General features: G+C 46.2%; 1 protein-coding gene across 4 annotated transcripts in view; it reads right to left on the reverse strand.

Annotated features, from left to right (window-relative positions):
* LOC139582931 (mitochondrial peptide methionine sulfoxide reductase-like) overlaps positions 1-24,437 on the reverse strand; it is a 99,046-nt gene that overhangs the window by 48,202 nt on the left and 26,407 nt on the right. For 3 of the 4 annotated variants that reach the window (XM_071413411.1, XM_071413415.1, XM_071413413.1), the window contains exon 2: positions 466-534. In XM_071413411.1, coding sequence (XP_071269512.1) covers positions 466-534 — 69 coding nt within the window. Of the gene's footprint in view, positions 1-461; positions 535-24,437 lie in introns of all 4 variants that reach the window. The other variant, XM_071413414.1, reaches the window with a different exon arrangement.

The raw sequence follows: 24,437 nt of genomic DNA on the forward strand, positions 1-24,437 counted from the left end.
ACGGGTAACTGGCAACTTTTAAGGTAGTCCACGGGAGGCTTTGTGATTTGAAATGCTCTGCGGGTCACAAGTGCATGTAAGGCTGCTTTAAAACATGCTTATTTGTACACAGGCCCGGGAGATAAAGAGGCTGATTTCTCTGCTGTCTGTCATGATGGATTACGCAGTTTGACTCCCCGAATGGAGAAAAGAGGAGCTGAACTAATGCATTTTATTAAAGAGATCCTAATCACCCCTTGCAATTAATCTCTACAGCCCCTCCTCCTACTCTATCCTCTCTCTCTCTCCTTTGATTTTGTTTTTGAACGTCTTATTCTGAACCTAACAGAGTATCAGGGGAGGGGGAACTAATTATACCACACTGTCTGTATGCCATCCTCCCCTCTGTCCCCCTATCCCCTGTTTCCCCTCTCCTCTCCCCCGGCCCCCAACTTCCTCCTCCCTCTCCTCATTTGGATCACCTACCAAACATAGCCATCTGCAGTCCCTCGGGGAATGGTGGTACGGTCCTGTTGCCGTTGACATCGTGCTTGGCTGTAGGACACACAGGGAACAAAGGAGAGGGTCTCTGTTAGTCAAACACACAGACAGTCCATCACACACCACACACACACACACACCACACACACACACACACACACACACACACACACACACACACACACACACACACACCACACACACCACACACACACACACACACACACACACACACACACACACACACACACACACACACACACACAGACGCAAACACATTACCATCCACCTACAGTCTCCACACCACTGATGCAATACACACAATAACTGGCCATTGTGAGATACTTTGGTGTATCTGGTGTGTAAGGACTGCAGAGGCATTACAGGAGCTAGCGTTGCCATCGCAAACAAAGAAAGAAAGTGAAAATTCACCTGGGGGTTTTTGCAACATGCGCACATACACTGACCCATTTAAACATTCCCATTCATCTCATGCATGATTTTATAGCAGCTGCGATCTCTCCAATCAACTGACAAAGCCAGAGGTGGAAGAAGCCCATTGGGGCCTCGGAGCCACCTGGCTGAGCTAATGTGTGTTAGCGTTTGTGTGTGTGTGTGTGTGTGTGTGTGTGTGTGTGTGTGTGTGTGTGTGTGTGTGTGTGTGTGTGTGTGTGTGTGTGTGTGTGTGTGTGTGTGTGTGTGTGTGTGTGTGTGTGTACTGCAGATGGCCTGATGTTGTGGAGGGCAGTGTGTGGATTAGGATAAATGTGGGGGAGTGAGCCCAACATCTGGAGCTAGCCAAGCCCTTCCTGTGCTGTGTCCTCACGCATGGGTGCGTTGCCATGGCAGCTAGGCATGCCGATACAGCCAGCTGGAGACCGAGCGCCAGGCAATCTACTGCAGCACCATATCCACACGCCCATCATAGACTCCCCAACTGTCTGTCTGTCAGTCTCTCTGTCTCTCTGTCAGTCAGTCTCTCTGTCTGTCTCTCTATCTGTCTGTCTCTCTGTCACTCTGTCTGTACGTCTGTCAGTCTCTCCGTCAGTCAGTCTCTCTGTCTGTCAGTCTCTCTGTCTGTCAGTCTCTCTGTCAGTCAGTCTCTCTGTCACTCTGTCTCTCTGTCGGTCAGTCTCTCTCCCAGTCAGACTCTGTCTCTGTCACTCTGTCTCTCTGTCTCTCTGTCAGTCAGTCTCTCTGTCAGTCAGTCAGTCTCTCTGTCAGTCAGTCAGTCTCTCTGTCAGTCGGTCTCTCTGTCAGTCGGTCTCTCTGTCAGGCAGTCTCTCTGTCTCTCTGGCACTCTGTCTCTCTGTCAGTCAGTCTCTCTGTCAGTCAGTCTCTCTGTCAGTCAGTCTCTCTCCCAGTCGGACTCTGTCTCTGTCACTCAGTCTCTCTGTCTCTGTCAGTCAGTCTCTCTGTCAGTCAGTCAGTCTCTCTGTCACTCGGTCTCTCTGTAAGTCAGTCTCTCTGTCTTCTGGCACTCTGTCTCTCTGTCACTCTGTCAGTCAGTCTCTCTGTCTCTCTGTCACTCTGTCTCTCTGCCAGTCAGTCTCTCTGTCTCTCTGTAAGTCAGTCTCTCTGTCTTCTGGCACTCTGTCTCTCTGTCAGTCAGTCTCTCTGTCAGTCAGTCTCTCTGCCAGTCAGTCTCTCTGTCAGTCAGTCTCTCTGTCAGTCAGTCTCTCTGTCAGTTAGTCTCTCTGTCAGTCCGTCCATCAATCCTTTATCAGTCACAGTCATAATTTGCGTACACCAATCTACACCAAGACCTACATAGAAGAGATTAGGGGCTAGGGAAAAGAGCTAGAGGATAGGCCATCTCTACTTGAAAGGACAAAGCTGGTGCATGTATATGTGCTCCTGTCCTCTGCACTATGTGGCTCCATGATAATATCAACCGCATGGCCGCTCTAGCTCCCCGCTGCAGAGGGAGGGGACATTTTCATGACCTCAAACACATCATTTCCTTTTCTTCTCCTGTGATGTGAAACATGTTGTGATGTGAGCTGTGGCGCTCGGCTGTGAGTTTAAAGAAACCCCGGGCTTCCGTAAATACACACGCGACCTATGTCTGTGACTATACAGTCGATTTAGAGGATTTCATTTCCAGAACCGTTCACATTTGTATTCATACAAAAAGTTGGCAAGGTTAGTTAGACGAAAAAGACGTTCAACCCTCCGTCTGTGTTTGCGTAAAAACTCTGTCGTGTTGGCCTGAGTGGCAGAAGACCCACTGAGAGGCTCTGACTCCTGGCCAGCTTCAATAAACCCCTCCACTTTGGAATGTGGAAGAGTGCTTCTACAGTGCTGTGAACAGACAGGCTAGCGTGGAGCCTAGCTGGGCCTAACTCATTTAATCTGGGAGAGTGGAGTGAGGAGAATGCATTAGAACAGACATCATTAAATCACTTTTACATCCACACTGCTCGCCAGCCAGCCCAGAATGTCTCACAAAATATAGATTCCAGCATACAGGGACTCCCATGATACATGTAGCATAATAGTGACTTTGTCACCGTTTTACCTCAGTTTAATTTCTAGTTGTATGGACCCTGCAGCACTGCTGTGAGTGAACCATAGGTTTAACATCGTTGCATTGTGGAGTATCAGTGGTGGGCTAAAGGGTAAGCAGCCCTGGACTGATCAGAGAGAATAGCAGTGCTAGGGGGGTATTAGCCTAATCTTCAATGCATCCATGGCATTCTGCTGTGACCATAAAATAGGGCCCTTACCCTCCCATATGCACAGAGGGTAAAAAGAACATCCACCCACAGACAGCCTTTTGCCTTTCCCTGCCACTATAGCGCCACACACTAATGCTCACCACGCAGCCCCAGTCCCTATACCCCAGCCCCTATACCTCAGCCCCAGTCCGTATACCCAAGCTCCTATACCCTAGCCCCTATACCCAAGCCCTAATACACCAGCCCCTATACCTCAGCCCCAGTCCCTATACCCAAGCCCCTATACCCCAGTCCATATACCCAAGCCCCTATACCCCAGCCCCTATACCCAAGCCCTTATACCCCAGCCCCAGTCCCTATACCCCAGCCCCAGTCCCTATACCCCAACCCCAGCCCCAGCCCCTATACCCCAGCCCCAGTCCCTATACTCCAGCCCCAGTCCCTATACCCCAGCCCCAGTCCCTATACCCCAGCCCCTATACCCCAGCCCCAGTCCCTATACCCCAGCCCCAGTCCCTATACCCCAGCCCCTATACCCCAGTCCCTATACCCCAGCCCCAGTCCCTATACCCCATCCCCAGCCCCTATACCCCAGCCCCGGTCCCTATACCCCAGCCCCTATAACCCAGCCCCTATACCCCAGCCCCTAAACCCCAGCCCCTAAACCCCAGCCCCTATACCCCAGCCCCAGTTCCTATACCCCAGCCCCAGCCCCTATAACCCAACCCCTATACCCCAGCCCCTATACCCCAGCCCCTATACCCCAGCCCCAGTTCCTATACCCCAGCCCCAGTTCCTATACCCCAGCCCGTAAACCCCAGTCCCTACACCCCAGCCCGTCTACCCCAGCCCATATACCCCAGCCCAAGTCCCCATACCCCAGTTCTTATACCACAACCCCAGTCCTTATACCCCAGCCCCAGTCCCTATACCCCAGCCCCAGCCCATATACCCCAGCCCCAGTTCCTATACCACAGTCCTAGTCCCTATACCCCAGCCCCAGTTCCTATACCCCAGCCTCAGTTCCTATACCCCAGCCCCGATACCCCATCCCCTGTCCCTATACCCCGGCCCCTATACCCCAGCCCCGGACCCTATACCCCAGCCCCAGACCCTATCACATCCTCAAAAGGTTTTACAGCTGCACCATCGAGAGCATCCTGACAGGTTGCATCACTGCCTGGTATGGCAACTGCTTGGCCTCTGACCGCAAGGCACTACAGAGGGTAGTGCGTACGGCCCAGTACATCACTGGGGCCAAGCTTCTTGCCATCCAGGACCTCTATACCAGGCGGTGTCAGAGGAAGGCCCTAATATTTTCAAAGACTCCAGCCACCCTAGTCACAGACTGTTTTCTCTGCTACTGCACGGCAAGCGGTACCGGAGCGCCAAGTCTAGGTCCAAGAGGCTTCTAAACAGCTTCTATCCCCAAACCATAAGACTCCTGAACAGCTAATCAAATGGCTACCCAGACTATTTGCATTGCCCCCCCCCCTAACCACACCCCCACCCTTTCCCCCTACACTGCTGCTACTCTCTGTTATTATCTATGCATAGCCACTTTAATAACTCTACCTACATGTACATAATTACCTCGACACCGGTGCCCCCGCACATTGACACATTGACTCTGAACCGGTATCCCCTGTATATAGCTCTGCTATTGTTATTTACTGCTGCTCTTTAATTATTTGTTATCTCTTACTTTTTGGGGAGGATTTTCTTAAAACTGCATTGTTGGTGAAGGGCTTGTAGACCTGTTGTATTCGGCGCATGTGACAAATAAAACTTCATTTGATTTGATACCCCAGCCCCAGACCCTATACCCCAGCTCCAGTCCCTATACCCCAGTCCCTATATCCCAGCCCCAGTCCCTATACCCCAGCCCCAGTCCCTATACCCCAGACCCTATACCCCAGCCACCGTCCCTATACCCCAGCCCCAGTCCCTATACCCCAGGCCCAGTCCCTATACGCCATCCCCAGTCCCTATACCCCAGGCCCAGTCCCTATACCCCAGGCCCAGTCCCTATACTCCAGCCCCAGACCCTATACCACAACCCCTATATCCCAGCCCTAGTCTCAATCCCATGCAGCCCCATACACAAGCCACATCCCCAGCTCTAGGCCTAGTCCCAGCTCCAGCCTTAGTCCCACCCCCACCCCCAGCTCTAGCCCTAGTCCCATCTCTAGCCCTAGTACCAGCCCCAGCCCTAGTCCCATCTCTAGCCCTAGTACCATCCCCAGCCCTAGTCCCAGCTCTAGCCCTAGTACTAGCCCCAGCCCTAGTCCCAGCCCCAGCCCCTACAGTCTCATTATCTTAGTGTGGTGGTGGTAATCACAGCCATTGGGGAACAACAGAACAGAAGCATGTTCATTAACGCCCCCCGCTGTAAAATAAACAATCTAAATGTAAATGTCAGCATGGAAAGACAATGAGTCCAGACAGAATATTAATGACTCGCCTCTACCGCACTTTGCTGCGCTACGCTCTGCTCAGTGTGTGTGTGTGTGTGTGTGTGTGTGTGTGTGTGTGTGTGTGTGTGTGTGTGTGTGTGTGTGTGTGTGTGTGTGTGTGTGTGTGTGTGTGTGTGTGTGTGTGTGTGTGTGTGTGTGTGTGTGTGTGAGCCACCCTGACTCCCCCAACCCCCCTAGCCTCCACCAGCGGCCCCCTTTATCCCCCACCATGTACCAAACTGCTCCCTGTCACCCTGCCCCCCAGGACACATGTCCCCCCTCCATCCCTGCTGCACATGAAGCCACTGTGAAGGGCAGTCGCCATCACGGGCACACATAGTTCACACACACACACACACGCACCCACAAACACACTCAAATTGAAGAGATAGGTTTAGAAATATACAACTAATAGTACGCTATTTATTTGACAGGAAGATTGTAAAGAAATACATCTACATTGTTGGCCCTTTCTCTTAAAGATTCACAGAAGAAAAGCTGCTCCAGAAATGAAGAACAGAAAAGGAATATAAGCGGGCCAACAAGCTCACTGAGTGTATTTCTTTTAGCCTGACAAAAGTGCTCAGGCTAATGCGTTTTGACTCGCACACGGCCTTCAGCCGAGCGTGATAAACTAAAGCCTGTCTTTAGCACTCAAAATGGCAGGGGACACACAGATAGGGGGAAAAATTGCGTTTTCTAAAAGAAAAGGAGAAAAAAATACCATAGACAAAATGTTTTTGAGCACTTTCATTAATATTCACGTTTATCTTTCCCTTGACAGACAACACAAAAATGATTTTTTACATAGTCATTTTTTTATGCCACGGCTTTGATAGGACATCGCTTCCTTTCCTTCCTCTATCTCTTCAGGAATTACAGTAAGATTGCTTGTTGATTAATTGAATTTACATTTTCTGTATTGGAGCGCTTCAGCCTCCACCACACAGATGACACTTATTGGATTGTGAAAGAATTGTTTAACCTTGCATTAAAATTCACATCACCAGCGAGTTACTTCGCAAAAACATCACAAGGACACACTGCTACACACATACATACATGCAAGGACGGACGAGGAGGAGAGAAGGAAGACTAGGGAATGAATATAACAAAGAACGTGTTTTTGAGGTAACATTACGAGAGAAGGTATCTTTTGAATATTTTCATACAACATCATATTATCATTTTCATGAGTATGTCTCTCTCTTTAAAGGTGGGAATGTAACTACCACCACAGAAGAAGGGAAGAGCAGTAAAAGCAGAAAGCACTTTATTCACATGAATTATTAAACAGCGTGAAGCCCTACTCCAGTGTGTGTGTTTCTCTCTCTCTCTCTCTCTCTCTCTCTCTCTCTCTCTCTCTCTCTCTCTCTCTCTCTCTGTGTTGTCTCTCTCTCTCTCTCTCTCTCTCTCTCTCTCTCTCTCTCTCTCTCTCTCTCTCTCTCTCTCTCTCTCTCTCTCTCTCTTTCTCTCTCTCTCTCTCTCTCTCTCTCTCTCTCTCTCTCTCTCTCTCTCTCTCTCTCTCTCTCTCTGTGTGTTTGTCTCTCTCTCTCTCTCTCTCTGTGTGTTTGTCTCTCTCTCTCTCTCTCTCTCTCTCTCTCTCTCTCTCTCTCTCTTTCTCTCTCTCTCTCTCTGTGTGTTTGTCTCTCTCTCTCTCTCTCTGTGTGTGTGTTTGTCTCTCTCTCTCTCTCTCTCTCTCTCTCTCTCTCTCTCTCTCTTTCTCTCTCTCTCTCTCTCTCTGTGTGTTTGTCTCTCTCTCTCTCTCTGTGTGTGGCTATGTAAATCCAGCTGCAGTGGGAAAGGAACATCACTATGACTCTATGTGATGGAACAATTCAGACAGGGGAAGCTGAATTTGGCTTTTTTGCCCCTTCAACCCCCTCTCCACTACCCTGCCTTGTAAGCGCTTCCTCTCCCCCTCCCAATCTCTGAGGGCGGGTAGGATATGACTAACTAGCCTGGCCTGGAGCTCCTTTTCCCAGCGCCCCTAAAAAACTGTCGGAATAATGAGGATAATCACAGAGCAGGCCTTATCTGGGGTGGCATTTGCACTCTCCCTTCCGCCCGCCTGCCTCCCTGCGCTATCTGTCCCCTCAACACAGTCACTCCCCTAGTTAGTGCTGCTCTACTTCGAGCCACTCAGACCGGCCAGCCCCACTGTATCTGGGCAGGGCTGCTCATGTGGCAGCCTATTAGCACTGAGAATTAACCGCAAACATATGAGTCAGTTCATGTATACGGTACGAAAGCATGTGTGAGTTATCTCTGGATGTTTATGCAGGGAGTGAGCAAGCATTGATCAGGGCCCGGTTTCCTAAAAGCATCTCAAGGCTAAGTTCATCATTAAAACCTTCACAGGAGCATCGTTAACCCTTCGAGCTGTTCCCCAAAAACAACCGTTATTAGCGTTGCGCTTGAAAACGCTCGCAATCGTACGCCTGCCTCTCAGACCCCTCATAGAACAGCTACGTGTGTCCTTACATGATTTTTTGCCCTCCCACGTCACTTTATACATAGAATATCTTCGCTAAACACAGAATCACATGGTTTATCTGAATCTCTGTGACCGCCGGTAACTTCAGAACAAAGCTGACTATGAATACAAAGTTTGATTTGATACAAACAGGTTACATATAAAAAGATGTTTCAAATGAAAACCGAGATGACTGCATTAAAATATAAACAGCAGACTATAGGCCTATTTTAATCATGTTGAAAAACATTTCATGTTCAATCAGTTGAGTTCTATTTTGTTACTTGTAGCCTACTGTCTGGGATTTGTCACAATATATTTCATGATGTGTAGCCGTGCGCAATGATGTGCCAAATCAGTGATTTAATGCATTATTTATTGGGTAAGCATTAGAATAAGCCGTCTCAATATTTGCAGCCATAGTCGGTAATATCTATCTAGGAGCTGACCCGACATCAGTATTGTGAAATAATTATAATGTCAAGGCAAGATTTGAATGGAGAAAGCTGATCTGAGAGCAAATCGCTCCCTTTCTTTCAATCCTATCAGTATGGACACATGCTCCAACGACGCACTCAGCGAACATTCTCTCTGTGTGGTGTTTTGGGAAACATGTTACGTCTTCGGCCGTCGTAGGAAAGATGCATTATTAAAAACACCCGTAAGCCTAAATTCCATCCCTATCAGGCAGCCAGGTCCTGGAGTATTATTGTTCATGCACACAGATAGTGTGCCGTTTAGACAGAGTCACAATGTCAGGTGTGTGTCCTCTACTGAGGAGCGATGGACTACAACAGATGGATGTATCATCCCTTCTCGTCCCGCTCTACCTCCCTGGTCTAACGATGGGTACCACTCCCCCCAGGGTACTTTGACAGGAGTCCAGAGAGTCTACTTTAGTCACACTCATGGGCGCTAATGGCTAGCAATAGTTTACAGTTACAGTGAAGTGGGCACTAATTTAAAAGATACACTCTGGGATCTTAAGCACAACAAATTCATAGCATATCGCACACATTTCTAAATTCATATAATATCATACAAATGGCAAAAGCTATAACATATCACACGAAATGGATGACGTAGGACACAAAAAACAGGGGACCACTTTTGGCTCGCGAGCACCACTTTCAAAACTCCTGGCTGAAATGATACAGAAGTTTGAAAGTGCATCTTTCAATCTCTGTTTCATTGAAGGAGGGGAGGTCATTCTCCTACAGGAGATCACCCCACGTATCCATTTCAATCAACAGCCACCATTGACTCATTCGGAGCTCGCAGAAGTACTTGTATGTATTGTCCCCAATGCCCACACTGGTAGGAGAGGGGACTAAGTTTCAAGGTGTTTTAGTTGTCCAACAAAATGCTTACTTGCAGGTTCCTACTCGACAATGCAACAACAAGATATTGTAATGAACACGATGGGAGACAGAGAGCTGGTTTCAAGCGCAGGGCACAACAGGTGTTTATTGCAAAGGACCACAGGAGGAGGCAGGTAGCTGGGTCCAGGGACAGGCAGAAGGTCATACACAGGGGGTCCAAAAGGGAAACAGTACAGGCAGGGAAAAGGCTAGTAGCGTAGTCCGGGAGATCAGGCAATTAGTTGATAACAGGAAATCTGATTGGCTAAAGTACAGGCAAGGAATAGGCAAAAGGAGTCATTAGTGAGGCATGCCAAAACTATCATACACGGTACAAACCAGCGCTCCAAAAGAAGTGTCACAAAACAAACAATACCTCACAATGACGGGGTGCAAAGAACTGAACTAAATAGTGTGTGATAATGACATACAGGTGTGTGAACAGGTGATCAGAATTCAGGTGATTGGGATCTGGAGAGTGAGCTGTGTTCAGGGGATCTATGTGTTTGAGAGTGTGAGCTGGAAGCAGATGTTACAGATATAGTAAAAGATAAGAATACGAACGTAAAGTAAATGAAGAATGAACTAAGGAACTAATGACAAAGATTATATTCATCTATGCTAAATAATGCAGTCACATACAATCAGGGGTGAAAGTAGATTTCATTTCTTACCAGTACAGGAGCGAAAAAAATGCATAGGTCTAATCATAGAATCACATGTAGGATCACTATTAATGTAGTATCTCCATGGGCCTAGTAGGATCACTATTAATGTAGTATCTCCATGGGCCTAGTAGGATCACTATTAATGTAGTATCTCCATGGTCCTAGTAGGATCCCTATTAATGTAGTATCTCCATGGTCCTAGTAGGATCACTATTAATGTAGTATCTCCATGGTCCTAGTAGGATCCCTATTAATGTAGTATCTCCATGGTCCTAGTAGGATCCCTATTAATGTAGTATCTCCATGGTCCTAGTAGGATCACTATTAATGTAGTATCTCCATGGTCCTAGTAGGATCACTATTAATGTAGTATCTCCATGGTCCTAGTAGGATCACTATTAATGTAGTATCTCCATGGTCCTAGTAGGATCACTATTAATGTAGTATCTCCATGGGCCTAGTAGGATCCCTATTAATGTAGTATCTCCATGGGCCTAGTAGGATCACTATTAATGTAGTATCTCCATGGTCCTAGTAGGATCCCTATTAATGTAGTATCTCCATGGTCCTAGTAGGATCACTATTAATGTAGTATCTCCATGGGCCTAGTAGGATCCCTATTAATGTAGTATCTCCATGGTCCTAGTAGGATCACTATTAATGTAGTATCCCCATGGGCCTAGTAGGATCACTATTAATGTAGTATCTCCATGGGCCTAGTAGGATCCCTATTAAATGTAGTATCCCCATGGGCCTAGTAGGATCACTATTAATGTAGTATCTCCATGGTCCTAGTAGGATCACTATTAATGTAGTATCCCCATGGGCCTAGTAGGATCACTATTAATGTAGTATCTCCATGGGCCTAGTAGGATCACTATTAATGTAGTATCTCCATGGTCCTAGTAGGATCACTATTAATGTAGTATCTCCATGGTCCTAGTAGGATCCCTATTAATGTAGTATCTCCATGGTCCTAGTAGGCTCCCTATTAATGTAGTATCTCCATGGTCCTAGTAGGCTCCCTATAAATGTAGTATCTCCATGTGCCTAGTAGACTCCCTATAAATGTAGTATCTCCATGTGCCTAGTAGGCTCCCTATTAATGTAGTATCTCCATGGTCCTAGTAGGCTCCCTATTAATGTAGTATCTCCATGGTCCTAGTAGGCTCCCTATAAATGTAGTATCTCCATGTGCCTAGTAGGCTCCCTATAAATGTAGTATCTCCATGTGCCTAGTAGGCTCCCTATAAATGTAGTATCTCCATGTGCCTAGTAGGCATAGTACAGATTTGTCATATAACTTTTATCATGTATTACCTTTTAATGTGGCATTAACACAACCAGTCATGATGTTTTCGTTTGATTGTCAATGAATCACTTCAAAAGTGCTCCTTTGCACATTTATCCACTCACAAAATAATTCCAGCATCCAAACAGTGCACTGTGCACCCGCAATTTGATGAATGGAAAGAGACATCTGTTACAAAAAACCTAAAAGTGTAATGACTTTTGGTGATTGCCATTAGGCCTACTACACTTGTAGCCTGAATTGATGCATCCACTGCTGTACGTGCATGTCTCGACCACTTATCTCTGTCTTTAAATGTTAGTGTTTTCGTCGAACCACAACGCAATTTGGAGGGTATCCCGCCTGTTTTCAAGTGAATTAGCACATTTTAATGCAGCTGACATGCGGTAATGATAAATATTGTTGTAAAGGCCTATAGTCTTCTTGTCATTTTGTGTTAATTATTGTGATAGTCTCACGCTTTACCGGTACGCAGTAACCCCACTATGTCCGTACCGGACCATCCCGGCTTACTTTCACCCCTGCATGACAGCCAACTCTCAAGACATAGCTTATCACATTCTTCCCCAAGTACGTCCCTCACTCAGTACACACAGAACATGAGACAAAATACCAAACGTGTCCCTGTCTCTGAAGCTCTGATGACTGATAAGACTTTCCCTCAGTCAGTTGATTCTCTGTACTTCTTCTTCACACACAGATAACTGATTGGGTTGAGAATGTGCTGCGTCAGCCTCTTGCCTCACTGTGTTGGCTGTTAAGAGGAACCCAACCCAGGCCCAAACTCTAACATACAGGCTAAACTCTGCAGAGTCATCATTGATTACTGTGCAGTGACTTTGATGGAGGGAGACAATGTGGTCCAACAGCCCAGAACGCTTTGAGCACAAGCCAAGAGACTCTAGTCCTCTATAATCTACAACCACCATACAGCACCAGACGTTTGGTCAATAGCCATTTGAAAAGTGCTTTGATGGGTATTATGATCTCGAGGCTTAACTTGTGGCAGTTTAACTCTGCGGCTTAAGAAAAGGCAGGACAGAAATCATTCCATCAAGACGGAAGAAGAAAATAAGCCATGAGAGGGCATGGCAGAGGCTTAAGCGGAGCAACTTCAAAGATGACTCAGTGGAAGCAGGAAGTAGGAGATCAGAACAGGAAGGAAGGGCTGCAACACACAGCGGAGCTTTGTCTCTAGTTCATTCAAAGGCTCTCTCTGGCAGAGATGCCATGCTAATGGCGATTGGGAGAGTGTGTGTGGATAGAGGGTGCAGCACAGTGGAGTGTGTGTGAAGCGATATGCTATCTCTGGTTTGCACCCCCACTCGGTTCCCCTACAGCTCTCACCATGCTACAGTACAGATTAGCAGGCCAACCCAGCCCTGGGAGTTGCGGTGCTCAGCCAGCCAGCAGACATGCTCTGGGGCTTGGGCAGAGGTTCTCTGGCTCGGCCCCCCTCCCCCAGGCTCTGCCTCCCCCGGCCTGGTCTGACATTGATACACTGAACAAAAATATAAATGCAACATGTAACCATTTCAAAGATTTTACTGAGTTCATATAAGGAAATCAGTCAATTGAAATAAATTAATTAGGCCCTAATCTATTGATTTCACATGACTGGGAATACAGATATTGTAACGTTCGTCGTCTGAAGATGAGGAATCATCGGACCAAAGCGCAGCGTGGTAAGTGTTAATTTATTAAAACAGAACACTAAACAAAATAACAAAGAGAATGACCGAAACGAAACAGTCCTGCCAGGTGCAGCAACACAAAACAGAAAACAACTACACACAAAACACAGGTGGGAAAGGCTACCTAAGTATGGTACTCAATCAGAGACAACGATAGACAGCTGCCTCTGATTGAGAACCACACCCGGCCAAACACACAGAAATATAAAACATAGAACACAAAACATAGAATGCCCACCCCAACTCACGCCCTGACCAAACCAAAATAGAGACATAAAAAAGGAACTAAGGTCAGGGCGTGACAGATATGCATCTGTTGGTCACAGATACCTTAATAAAAGGTAGGGGCGTGGATCAGAAAACCAGCCAGTATCTGGTGTGACCACAATTTGCCTCATCCAGTGCGACACATCTCCTTCATATAGACTTGATCAGGCTGTTGATTGTGGCCTGAGGAATGATGTCCCACTCCTCTTCAATGGCTGGGCGAAGTTTCTGGATATTGGCGGGAACTGGAACACGCTGTCATACATGTCGAAATAGAGCATCCCTCTGCCTGCTCAAACATGTCTGGTGAGTATACAGGCCATGGAAGAACTGGGACATGTTCAGCTTCCAGGAATTGTGTAAAGATCATTAGCATTATCATGCTGAAACGTGAGGTGATGGCGGTGGATGAATGGCAAGACAATGTGCCTCGGGATCTCGTCACGGTATCTTGCCATCGATCACAACGTTGACATCAGCAAACTGCTCGCCCACACGACGCCATACACGCTGTCTGCCATCTGCCCGGTACAGATGAAAACAGGATTCATCCATGAAGAGCACACTTCTCCAGCATGCCAGTGGCCATTGAAGGTGAGCATTTTCCCTCTGGTGTCGTTTAGGATGCCGAACTGCAGTCAGGTCGAGACCCTGGTGAGGATGATGAGCACACAGATGAGCTTCCCTGAGACGGTTTCTGACAGTTTGTGCTGAAATTCTTCGGTTGTGCAAACCCACAGTTTCATCAGCTGTCCGGGTGGCAACAGCTCTGGTGGACATTCCTGCAGTCAGCATGCCAATTGCTACGCTCCCTCAAAACTTGAAACATCTGTGCACATTTTAGAGTGTCCTTTTATTGTCCACAACACAAGGTGCAGTTGTGTAATGATGTTTAATCAGCTTCTTGATATGCCACACCTGTCAGGTGCATGGATTATCTTGGCAAAGGAGAAATGCTCACTTACAGGGATGTGAACAAATTGATGCACAACATTATTGAGAAATGCGTATGAGACATTTCTGGGATCTTTTATTTCAGCTCATGAAACATGGGACCAACACTTTACATGTTGCGTTTATATTCTTGTTCAGTATAAATATGACAGCGCGGCTCATGCCTGGCTCTCTCTGATTGGAGCACCCCCCCTCTAATAACAGGGGTGGTGGGAGAAAGAACACACTGCTTAATCGGAGTAGCAATTAAGGCAACAACATCCTTCCCCCCTTTCTCCCTCCCTCTCTTTCCTATCCCTCCCTTTCGTCTTCTGTAACCTCTGTCTCGCTCTCTTTGTGTCCCTCTATCGCTCTCTCTCTCTCAGTATGATCTCTATCCAGCTGCAGCCTCTCTCCCTCTGATTACAATGATTGCCGTAATCCCACAGCATCATCTTTTTTATTGTGGACATTATTACCAACATTGTTATTGTTATCTATAATAGCAATTAGTTGATCCGGTGGTGGGGAGAGAAAAGAGAGAGGGAGAGAGAAAGACAATGTAGTGAACCAAATGAAAAAGACCCAGGATGGGGACTGACTAGAGATAGTGAGAAACACATTAGCTGTGGAGTATTGGAGCCATGCAGACTACTGGGCCTAGATAAGCTGAGGCCCTATGATGACAGGCAGGCAGGCAAACAGGCAGGCAGGCAGGCAGGACAGTGATAGCTCTTTATCTCCAGCCTGTTGTTCCTGGAGTTCAACACACACTGTCCTGTTACCTTCTGTCACCCACCCTGGCATGTTTCTGTCACTGGAGGAGAGGTGTGATTCAGAGAATTCTGACAAATCACACTCCATGTTGACATCGTCAGCCCATCCACAACGATCTGAGGGGGTTCTACTTGGGACTGACAGCAGCTGAGGCCATTTGGAGTGTTGTGACTCATCCCACGTCAGCCCAAAAGATGAAGAGAGAGAGAGAGAGAGAGAGAGAGAGAGAGAGAGAGAGAGAGAGAGAGAGAGAGAGAGAGAGAGAGAGAGAGAGAGAGAGAGAGAGAGAGAGAGAGAGAGAGAGAGAGAGAGAGAGAGAGAGAGAGAGAGAGAGAGAGAGAGAAACACACAGAGAGAGAGAGAGAGGAGAGGGGGCTTTGTAAGGGGAATGTAATGAGATGGACGCTCCTCTTCATTTACACCTGGATCTGTCAGAGGCAGGTGAGGCCGTTGAACTCTCCTCTGTGTTTATGAGAGTGGGCATTGTGTATGAACCAGAGAGCAGCATTGTATTACAACTGCTACTACCCCCTCCATATACACAACAACACACACTGTCAGAGGAAACGTTAACAAGGCATACTGTTACTTTGCTCGTTAAAACATAAACGCCAGGGCTGGTTAGGAGATATGTGAATCACACAGCATACAGATTCAAATAGCCTGGATGTATTTGCACCAAATGATTATGACTCAACAAAGCATTGACAATAGTTTCCAACTTGTGATGACGCAGGCCTGTGAACCGTCCCCCACACTGCAGTACACAGCCAGAGAACAACACTGCAGAACACAGCCAGAGAACAACACTGCAGAACACAGCCAGAGAACAACACTGCAGAACACAGCCAGAGAACAACACTGCAGAACACAGCCAGAGAACAACACTGCAGAACACAGCCAGAGAACAACACTGCAGAACACAGCCAGAGAACAACACTGCAGAACACAGCCAGAGAACAACACTGCAGAACACAGCCAGAGAACAACACTGCAGAACACAGCCAGAGAACAACACTGCAGAACACAGCCAGAGAACAACACTGCAGAACACAGCCAGAGAACAACACTGCAGAACACAGCCAGAGAACAACACTGCAGAACACAGCCAGAGAACAACACTGCAGAACACAGCCAGAGAACAACACTGCAGAACACAGCCAGAGAACAACACTGCAGAACACAGCCAGAGAACAACACTGCAGAACACAGCCAGAGAACAACACTGCAGAACACAGCCAGAGAACAACACTGCAGACACATGTTTTTTTCTAAAGGCTTCCTTCAAGTCAGGGCATGGAAAACATATGCAGGCTGTGTCTGCCATAGTGATTACAGAGAACTACTACCCACAGAGGGTTTCCTTGGCATCAGTCAACGCGAGATTCCAGAATGTAGCCAGCGGAGGAGAAGGGGAGAGAAAGAGGATCTGCTTTTCGGCTTAGGTCTAGCATGACACCCAGAGAAGATCCACACAGCAGATGTCACTGGCTACTGGCTCATCTGTAAGAGCTTCATTCATTGTACAGGATTAAGAGGGCCGTTTTTGTAAAGCCAGCCCCCCACCCCCCAACAAATCCCTGTGAGGAGGACTAGGAGGGGAGTCTAGCGGGTGTTGTGAGGTGTCGAGCTGAGCACAGCAGAGCTGAGGAGGGGAGAGGAGGGGAATTAGCATTGGCTGCAGCCATCAGGGTTGGTTGGTTCATATGCACCAGCAATGGTGTCTGTCTGGGAGTGTAGAATTACCAGACATGCTGTATGTGGGTTGCACTGCACAAACAGACACATATAGACAAACACTAAACATACACTATATATACTATATAGAACACAGCTTGCTTGCTTGCTTGCACACACACACACACACACACACACACACACACACACACACACACACACACACACACACACACACACACACACACACACACACACACACACACACACACACACACACACACACACACAGCACCAGTATCATTAAAGAGCCAGAGGAACCATCATTGGCCCTATATAAGTGTGGCTCCATGCTCATCTTCCACTGTGACTAACTGTTGCTAATTGTGATGACACACTCTGCAGGGGGACAATTACTCCCTTTTCATATTCACACGCAAATCAATTCAGAAAAACAACGTGCTCACTAAATTAAAATTCCCCTTATCATCCCCCTTGAACTTGAAACATTCACTCACACTCCAACCCTGTCAACCCTGTCAACCCTGTCAATCTTGTCAATCCTGCCACATCGCTGTAACAGAAGTGCGGTGTGATTAGAAGCATTTCTAACAGCAAATGACTTTCTCAACACTTCTTCCCTGTAGACTGGGCGGGGCTCTCTCTGTGTTCTGCTGTGTTAACCCAGTAGAGCTATTAACACACAGCAGAGCATACATATAGCTGTGTGTGTGTGTGTGTGCGTGTGCGTGCGTGCATGCGCGCGTGTGCCAAGCAGCATCGATTGCTCTGCAGTACTCTGATGGAGGATGAGAACGTGTTCAAACACCCAATAACACCTCACACACCCAATAACACCTCCGACACCTCACACACCCAGCTAGAGCTAGTGTATACCTCAGTTATCAGCATCTTAGTCATCGAGCCGTAAAGAAACTTGTTAGCAGAAATATACTGGATTTGTTTGCTTTCAATGATCTCCTATTTCCTATCTTATATTATGTGTGCATTGATGACTGTTCTTTTGGTCGTTATTGTCCAACACCAAACAGCTTTAGCCTCCACCAAGCCACAATACATACAGTGGTTGTACGAGGTACACAGTCAGGTATTCTGAACACATACATATTAGAGTCATGTCTGGTGTGCACTGGGCGTCAGGAGGCTGAGAATGGGAAGGAGAAAGAGGTAGCTCGGCTATTGACAGGTGTGGCATGCTCCATCGCCCAGGAAGCTTGACACACTGGCTATTGATTCTGTCAGACGAGATGAGTTTGGATGCAAAATGGGTTCAAACACAGGACAGAGTTGCTGTTAGGGGTGTTGAAACAACGCAAATTAGAACAGATCTGGGCAAAGAAAAAAGTCAAAGGATGGATTAATATTCAGCTTGCATATGGATGTTGAAAAAATAAATACTGCACCATGCTTCCATCCCGGCACCACGATCACGCCAGAGCAAAGGATAAACACGCTATCCACAATAAGACCTGGAAACGAACACTTTGAAAACCTACCTGACATCACATCCTCCTACTGCACCAAATACTATGAAATTGGTTCAGAGGTTGAAGCAAAACAATAGCCTTCGACACCATTACCTCTGGGAAGAGTATAAGCAATGGGTTTAAAGCAGGGATAATGAGACTATTAGAGGAAGGATGGTGATGAAGAGTCCTTGTGCCCCCCCGCCAGCATGGCTAGACCCCACCCCGCCCCCACACTCCCCCAGGGAGTCTCCCTCCCTATGAATCCAATTTAAAAACCCAGCAGGAGTCTAACCAGCGTGCCTCTAATGACTCTGCTGCTTTTAATTCAAGGCTGAAACTCAGTTAAAATGGCCGCCGCTCCTTTTCTCTTTGTTTTCTCTTTCTCTTTCCTCTCCCTCAGTAGGAAAGCGTTGCACTGATTAGCTGTGTTGATCTCCGTTCCTCACATCCTCCCCGCGGGGTATCTCTGACCACCTTGACCTGCCCGCCGGCCAGCCAGGTCAGGCCGTGGCTCGCCCTTATGACATAATTGCGGGAAAGTGGGGTTGTGGGAAGGGTCATTGGAGAAAGTAGTAGGTTAACAAAGTATCCTGACTTTAAAGTGTTCATACATTAACCCTACCTACCCAGAGGATGGAACAGTGAAAGGGATGATTGTTTCAACAAGCCCAATATACTAAATTAAAGGCTGCTTAACCTATTCCAATTCTGAGGATCAGATATCTAATTTCGTCGATAAAATAACGCCCTCTTGGGTCTACATTTCAGAGAATATAAATATATCACAATTATTTTTTATTTTATGCAATACCTTTTCTTGAATGATGTTTCAGTATGATGTGAATATCCTTTTAGAATTGTATGACGTAGTAGACTAGTCTACATGGTAAAGACTGAAGCCTAGAATGTGCAATAAGCAACGTCAAACTAATTCGTCAAACTAATTGCACACCTTGAAGTGGCTGAGAGAACAATGGCCACTGAGTAGGCTAAACATTACAGAAAGACTGTAGTCATGGCTGTCAAAGTATACATCCCAGCAGCGTCTCAAACAATGTTTAAATCAATTGATCAGCATCTCTTTTCCTCCCTGCAGATGGGCAGACCGTTGGCTGCTACCCTCTCTCTCTCTCTCTCTCTCTGTTTGAGCGACACCTAGTTTATCAGCTGCCCTCCGCAGCGGTCACCGCCCTTGTTCTGATTGTCGACGGTAAGGGCGGGGAGAAGGGAGGAGGAAGTGTGACTGACAGCTGGTGTGAGTGACACGCACAGGCCATGATGGATGAGCTGCAAGCGTGACTCAGAGAACCAGAGAGGGTCAGAGGTTAAACAAGTCACTGCTGTCCGTCCTCTTCCCCAGGGCCCTGCCCTTTGGGCCCCCCGGCCCACCGAAACCAAGGAGAGAGGAAGAAGGGGAGGACCCAGGAAGCAAATGCACTCTAGACTTAACAAAAGATGGTGGTGGTGTGTGGGGGGTGTTGGAAGGAGTGGAGGGGCATGTGAGGCGCTAGGCACATGCTCTCTCTGGGTCTCAGTCAAAGCCAGGGCTGGACAAAGCCCCCACAGCCCCAGGAGCAAAGGCGGAGCTCGTCAATGGGCACAGGCTCAGGCAGGATGGTTCCTCTGAAAGAAACCATAGGCACGGGGGCAATTAGCCGTCCTTAGAGCCACATATATCTCCTGCAGTCTCTCTGGAACAACAAAGGAGAGAGCCATTCAATTTGCACCCCACACTGCCAGGCCTTTTGTTCCCGGCTAAAGGGAGATGCTGGGTGAATAGGTGCACTAGTGTATTTGCCTCCACACTGCTTTGTAGAGAGACCTAGCTTGGCCTCATCAGAAAGGGAAAGGCATAAGCAATATTCAACGGGCTCTGTTTGTGTCTGCGGCTGGCTTGCTAGCTGGCCCAGGGCTCCTTGATTAAGGTACACGTACAGGCTTGTAAGGACGAGAAGAACTTGAGCGTGCTGCCGCTTTCAAGGCACACAGAAAAGACTGAGGGTCGACACAATGGCTGTATGACTTTATACTCCAATGCCTCAATGTTTAAATGTTGCCATGTGCCTTTCTGCACAGAAATTGAAATCCTTTGAGCACTTTTGGTTAACAGCCTGTGACATAAAAAAAACAGACAGGCGAAATTTAATAGAGAATCTTAGCTAAACATGGTGGGTATTTAGTATAGATAGAAGCCTACACAAACCATAGGGTTGAAGGCTAAAGGCGTCTGAATGCTTCCCAACCGAAACAGTTCGTTAGAGTTCATGCATATATTATAATTACATTTTTTGACGTTTTGGTTCGTTCTGGACTTCGGTGAAGGTTTTTTCAGCTGTTCGGGGACACATTTTTGGGGGGGAGGCAAGCCGAAGTTTAAAGGCGAAGTCCACGCCCCTTCGTCTGTGATTGGTCAACAGTAGAGATTCTTTAATGAAGTCTTTGTTGTCATTCAACGAGAGACAACTCGTTTTAATGCACATTTTGTAATTGAAAAATACTGCACCAAACATCTTAGATGTAAAATTGCACGACTACGATCTCCTTGCTGCAAAAAAAGTCAAAATGAATGACAGATTTCTAGAGTTATCTTAGATTAATTCTGACTATTTTGAGGAAGTGTATACTGGCTACGGTGTCTCAAAATGGACAAACAGTACTATTGCCGCTTTTTTTCCATATTCAAGCGAAGGTCTTTTAAGGGAGTATGCTGAACTGAAGCATGCTGACGCCTTAAGGGGTGGAAGTGGTGGAAACAGTCGCAAGTCTTTCAGATACAATCTGTAAACCATTTACTACAATGTAAGTAAGTATGTCAGTCAATTATCTATTTGAACCCCTAAAAACAGCAAAAATCACAATTAAATTCTTACTAAGCGCTAACCAGTGTAGGCCTTGACTAGACCATTTTAAAGCTCTGGCGACATTGCGTCTTTAAAGAGTGATGCATCTGCTCAGTCTGCTCTGCTCAGTCTTCCACAGAGCCAATGAGTGTGCGTCCCCACCCATCACTCAGCAAGTCAATAAGTAATAACCATTCACCTTGGCCGGTTCCACACCATTACACAAGGCCTGTCCTGATGATGACTCAGGAGACACGACGAACGCTGCCTGCCTGAAGAACCTACCCGCCTGCAATCACTGACAGATTGTAGGGTAAGAGAGAGAGATAGTGGGAGACACAGATAAGGAGGGGGGGAGAAAGAGACGGGGAAGAAACAGAAAGAAAGAGAAAGGAATATAGAGAAACAAAGGGAAGGAGGAACAGAAAAAAGAGGATAAGAGAGAGGAGAGAACATGAGAGCCTTTAAAGGGCCCTATGTTGATCCAAACACAGGAGCAGATCTGATGATATGACGTAGGAGCGTGGGCAGCCATGTTACAGATAGCATAGAGGCGTCGCTCTGATCTTAACAAGAATCCAGGAATCAAAACAACAGCTATTGTAACACAGTGTGTATGTCTCATTGTTTCAGGTGATTATTGATGCCTTATCTGTGTGTGTTCGAACAAAGTGAACACATTATAACGAGCCGCCAGCGAGACAAAAGCCCCCTGGATAAGCGTGGGAGGTGACAGCCACATCTACCATTTCTATTCTTCTCGCCTCTTCTCCCATCTTTTCTCTTTTCGTCCTTCCCTCTCTCCTCCTCTCCTCTCCCCGCTCACCCCGTCATTTCCTCTCCTCCTCTCCCCTCCTATCTTCTCCCCTCTTTTTTCCTCCCCCTTCCTCCTCTCTCCTATCCGGTCCTCCTCCTCTCCTCTACTTCCCTCTCATTACAACATGGCATGATCAGCAGTTAAAATGAATTACGTGTTAGCCTTAAGACCACTTTACAGTATCCACAAGAAGGGAAACTAGCCACAGACAGACAGCCGGTGTAAATATACTGCTGACATGCCGTTCTAGCCTGGCCATTCTGTCATCCATTACAGTCAATGGTGGGGTGGAGAAACGAGAAACACACACACGCTCGCCTCACAAAGGCAATGTCATCCGGAGTGCTTTTAATGTTAGGCCATTAAAGTGGTCAATAAGCCCACTTGAGTATCCTGTACTGCTTACGCTACAGTATATTCTCCCAGCTCCATGACTTCATGGCTCTAATCCAACAAGAGGTCTGATATCAAAATAATATGTCAACTGGGAGCACTGGGTGAGTCCCCTGAAACCAGGACAAAAATATATAATGATTTGAGGGATTTTCAGGAAATCTAGGAAGGATTGTTGACATTTATTTGACATTTGTATCTAAAAGCATAATTGAGAAATAATTAATCAAAGTTGGCATATTCATGACATTTTGGCCTTACCCAGGCCTCCTTTAAAGGGACACTTTGGGATTTTGGCAATGAGACCCTGTATCTACTTCGCCAGAGACAGATTTTTTTAATTTCACCTTTATTTAACCAGGTAGGCTAGTTGAGAACAAGTTCTCATTTGCAACTGCGACCTGGCCAAGATAAAGCATAGAATTTTGACACATACAACAACACAGAGTTACACATGGAATAAACAAAACATACAGTCAATAACAGTAGAAAAATAAGTCTATATACAATGTGAGCAAATGAGGTGCGATAAGGCAGGTAAAGGCTAAAAATACGGCCATGGTGGCGAAGTAAATACAATATAGCAAGTAAAACACTGGAATAGTAGATTTGCAGTGGAAGAATGTGCAAAGTAGAAATATAAATAATGGGGTGCAAAGGAGCAAAATAAATAAATAAATACAGTAGGGGAAGAGGTTGTTGTTTGGGCTAAATTATAGATAGGCTATGTACAGGTGCAGTAAACTGTGAGTTGCTCTGACAGCTGGTGCTTAAAGCTAGTGAAGGAGATAAGTGTTTCCAGCTTCAGATACATTTGTGGATACCATTTGTATGTCTCTGTGTCCAGTATGAAGGAAGTTAGACGTAGTTTCGCAAGACAATGCTAACTAGCGTTAGTGCAACGGCTGGATGTCAATGGGTATCTACAGGCATGCTGGACACAGAGACATAAAAATAATATCCACGAGTTCCTCTGACTCTGGGGAAGTAGATAAAGGGCCTAATTGCCAAAATCCCAAAGTCTCCTTTTAAGACTCAAAAATGTTTAATCTGTAGGTGCTACAAAGCAAATATTGGTGTCATATGAAGCTTTACGGCTTGCTCTGTAATATGGGTAGTATTTAAATGACATTAATTTATGAATATTGAGAAATATAAACATGAATATTGAAAATATAAACATTTTGATTTGGCTAATTTATCAACATTTTATTAAAAATAATATATTATATGGGCATATCAAAGGTCCAGAGTGAGATCTCTGCTAGTTTTAAAGTTATGGCCCATTTTATACAGAGACATTGGCATAGTAGGCAGTTTAACCAATCACAGCCCTCCTTTTGCTTGTATCATGCAAATCACCAGCAGAGGGTGACCACTTTGAGTCCATTTTCACATTCACTCTGTTAGTAATGCTTACAAATTGGATCATAACTCATAACTGTTTTTCAATATTCATGTTTATATTTTTCAATATTCATAAATAATGTAAGAAAATTGTTACTGAAATCAAAATACTGCTCGTACAACAGAGCAAGCGGTAAAGCTTGATATGAGACCAAGTGTTCCCCTATATTAATTTAGCAGCAGCGCCCTGCTGCTGCTAAAACTTTGCCGCCACTCCAAAAAATTGGATTAAAAAAATATTATATTATATTATGATTTATTTTTATATTTCTGCCGAGACGTGGCTTTAAAAGTATTTTTCTACTTTCCCACAGTGAGATGAACTCATAGATACCATTTTTAATGTCTCTGTGTGCAGGTCGAAGGAAGTTGCTAATTAGCGTTAGCGCAATGACTGGAAGTCTATTGGAACAGCTAGCATGTTACCAGTCATTGCGCTAACGCTAGTTAGCAATGGCTCGTATACAAATACCTTCAAACTGCACGCAAAGACACAAAAATGGTATCCATGAGTTCATCTGTCTCTGGGTAGGGCTTCATTGCCAAAACCTCGCACTATCCCTTTAAGATCAGAGTGACAAGTTACAACATACAGTATATTTGTAGCAAACAGAGCGATCAGTGGCTCAAATGACAGCCACATGGAACATAAATGTAAATGAATTACATTTTCATGCATTTTGGAGTAGAACGTCCTTTTAAATAGAA

The sequence above is a fragment of the Salvelinus alpinus genome, chromosome 8 (genome assembly GCF_045679555.1).
Source record: "Salvelinus alpinus chromosome 8, SLU_Salpinus.1, whole genome shotgun sequence".
In the NCBI taxonomy this organism is placed as follows: Eukaryota; Metazoa; Chordata; class Actinopteri; order Salmoniformes; family Salmonidae; genus Salvelinus; species Salvelinus alpinus.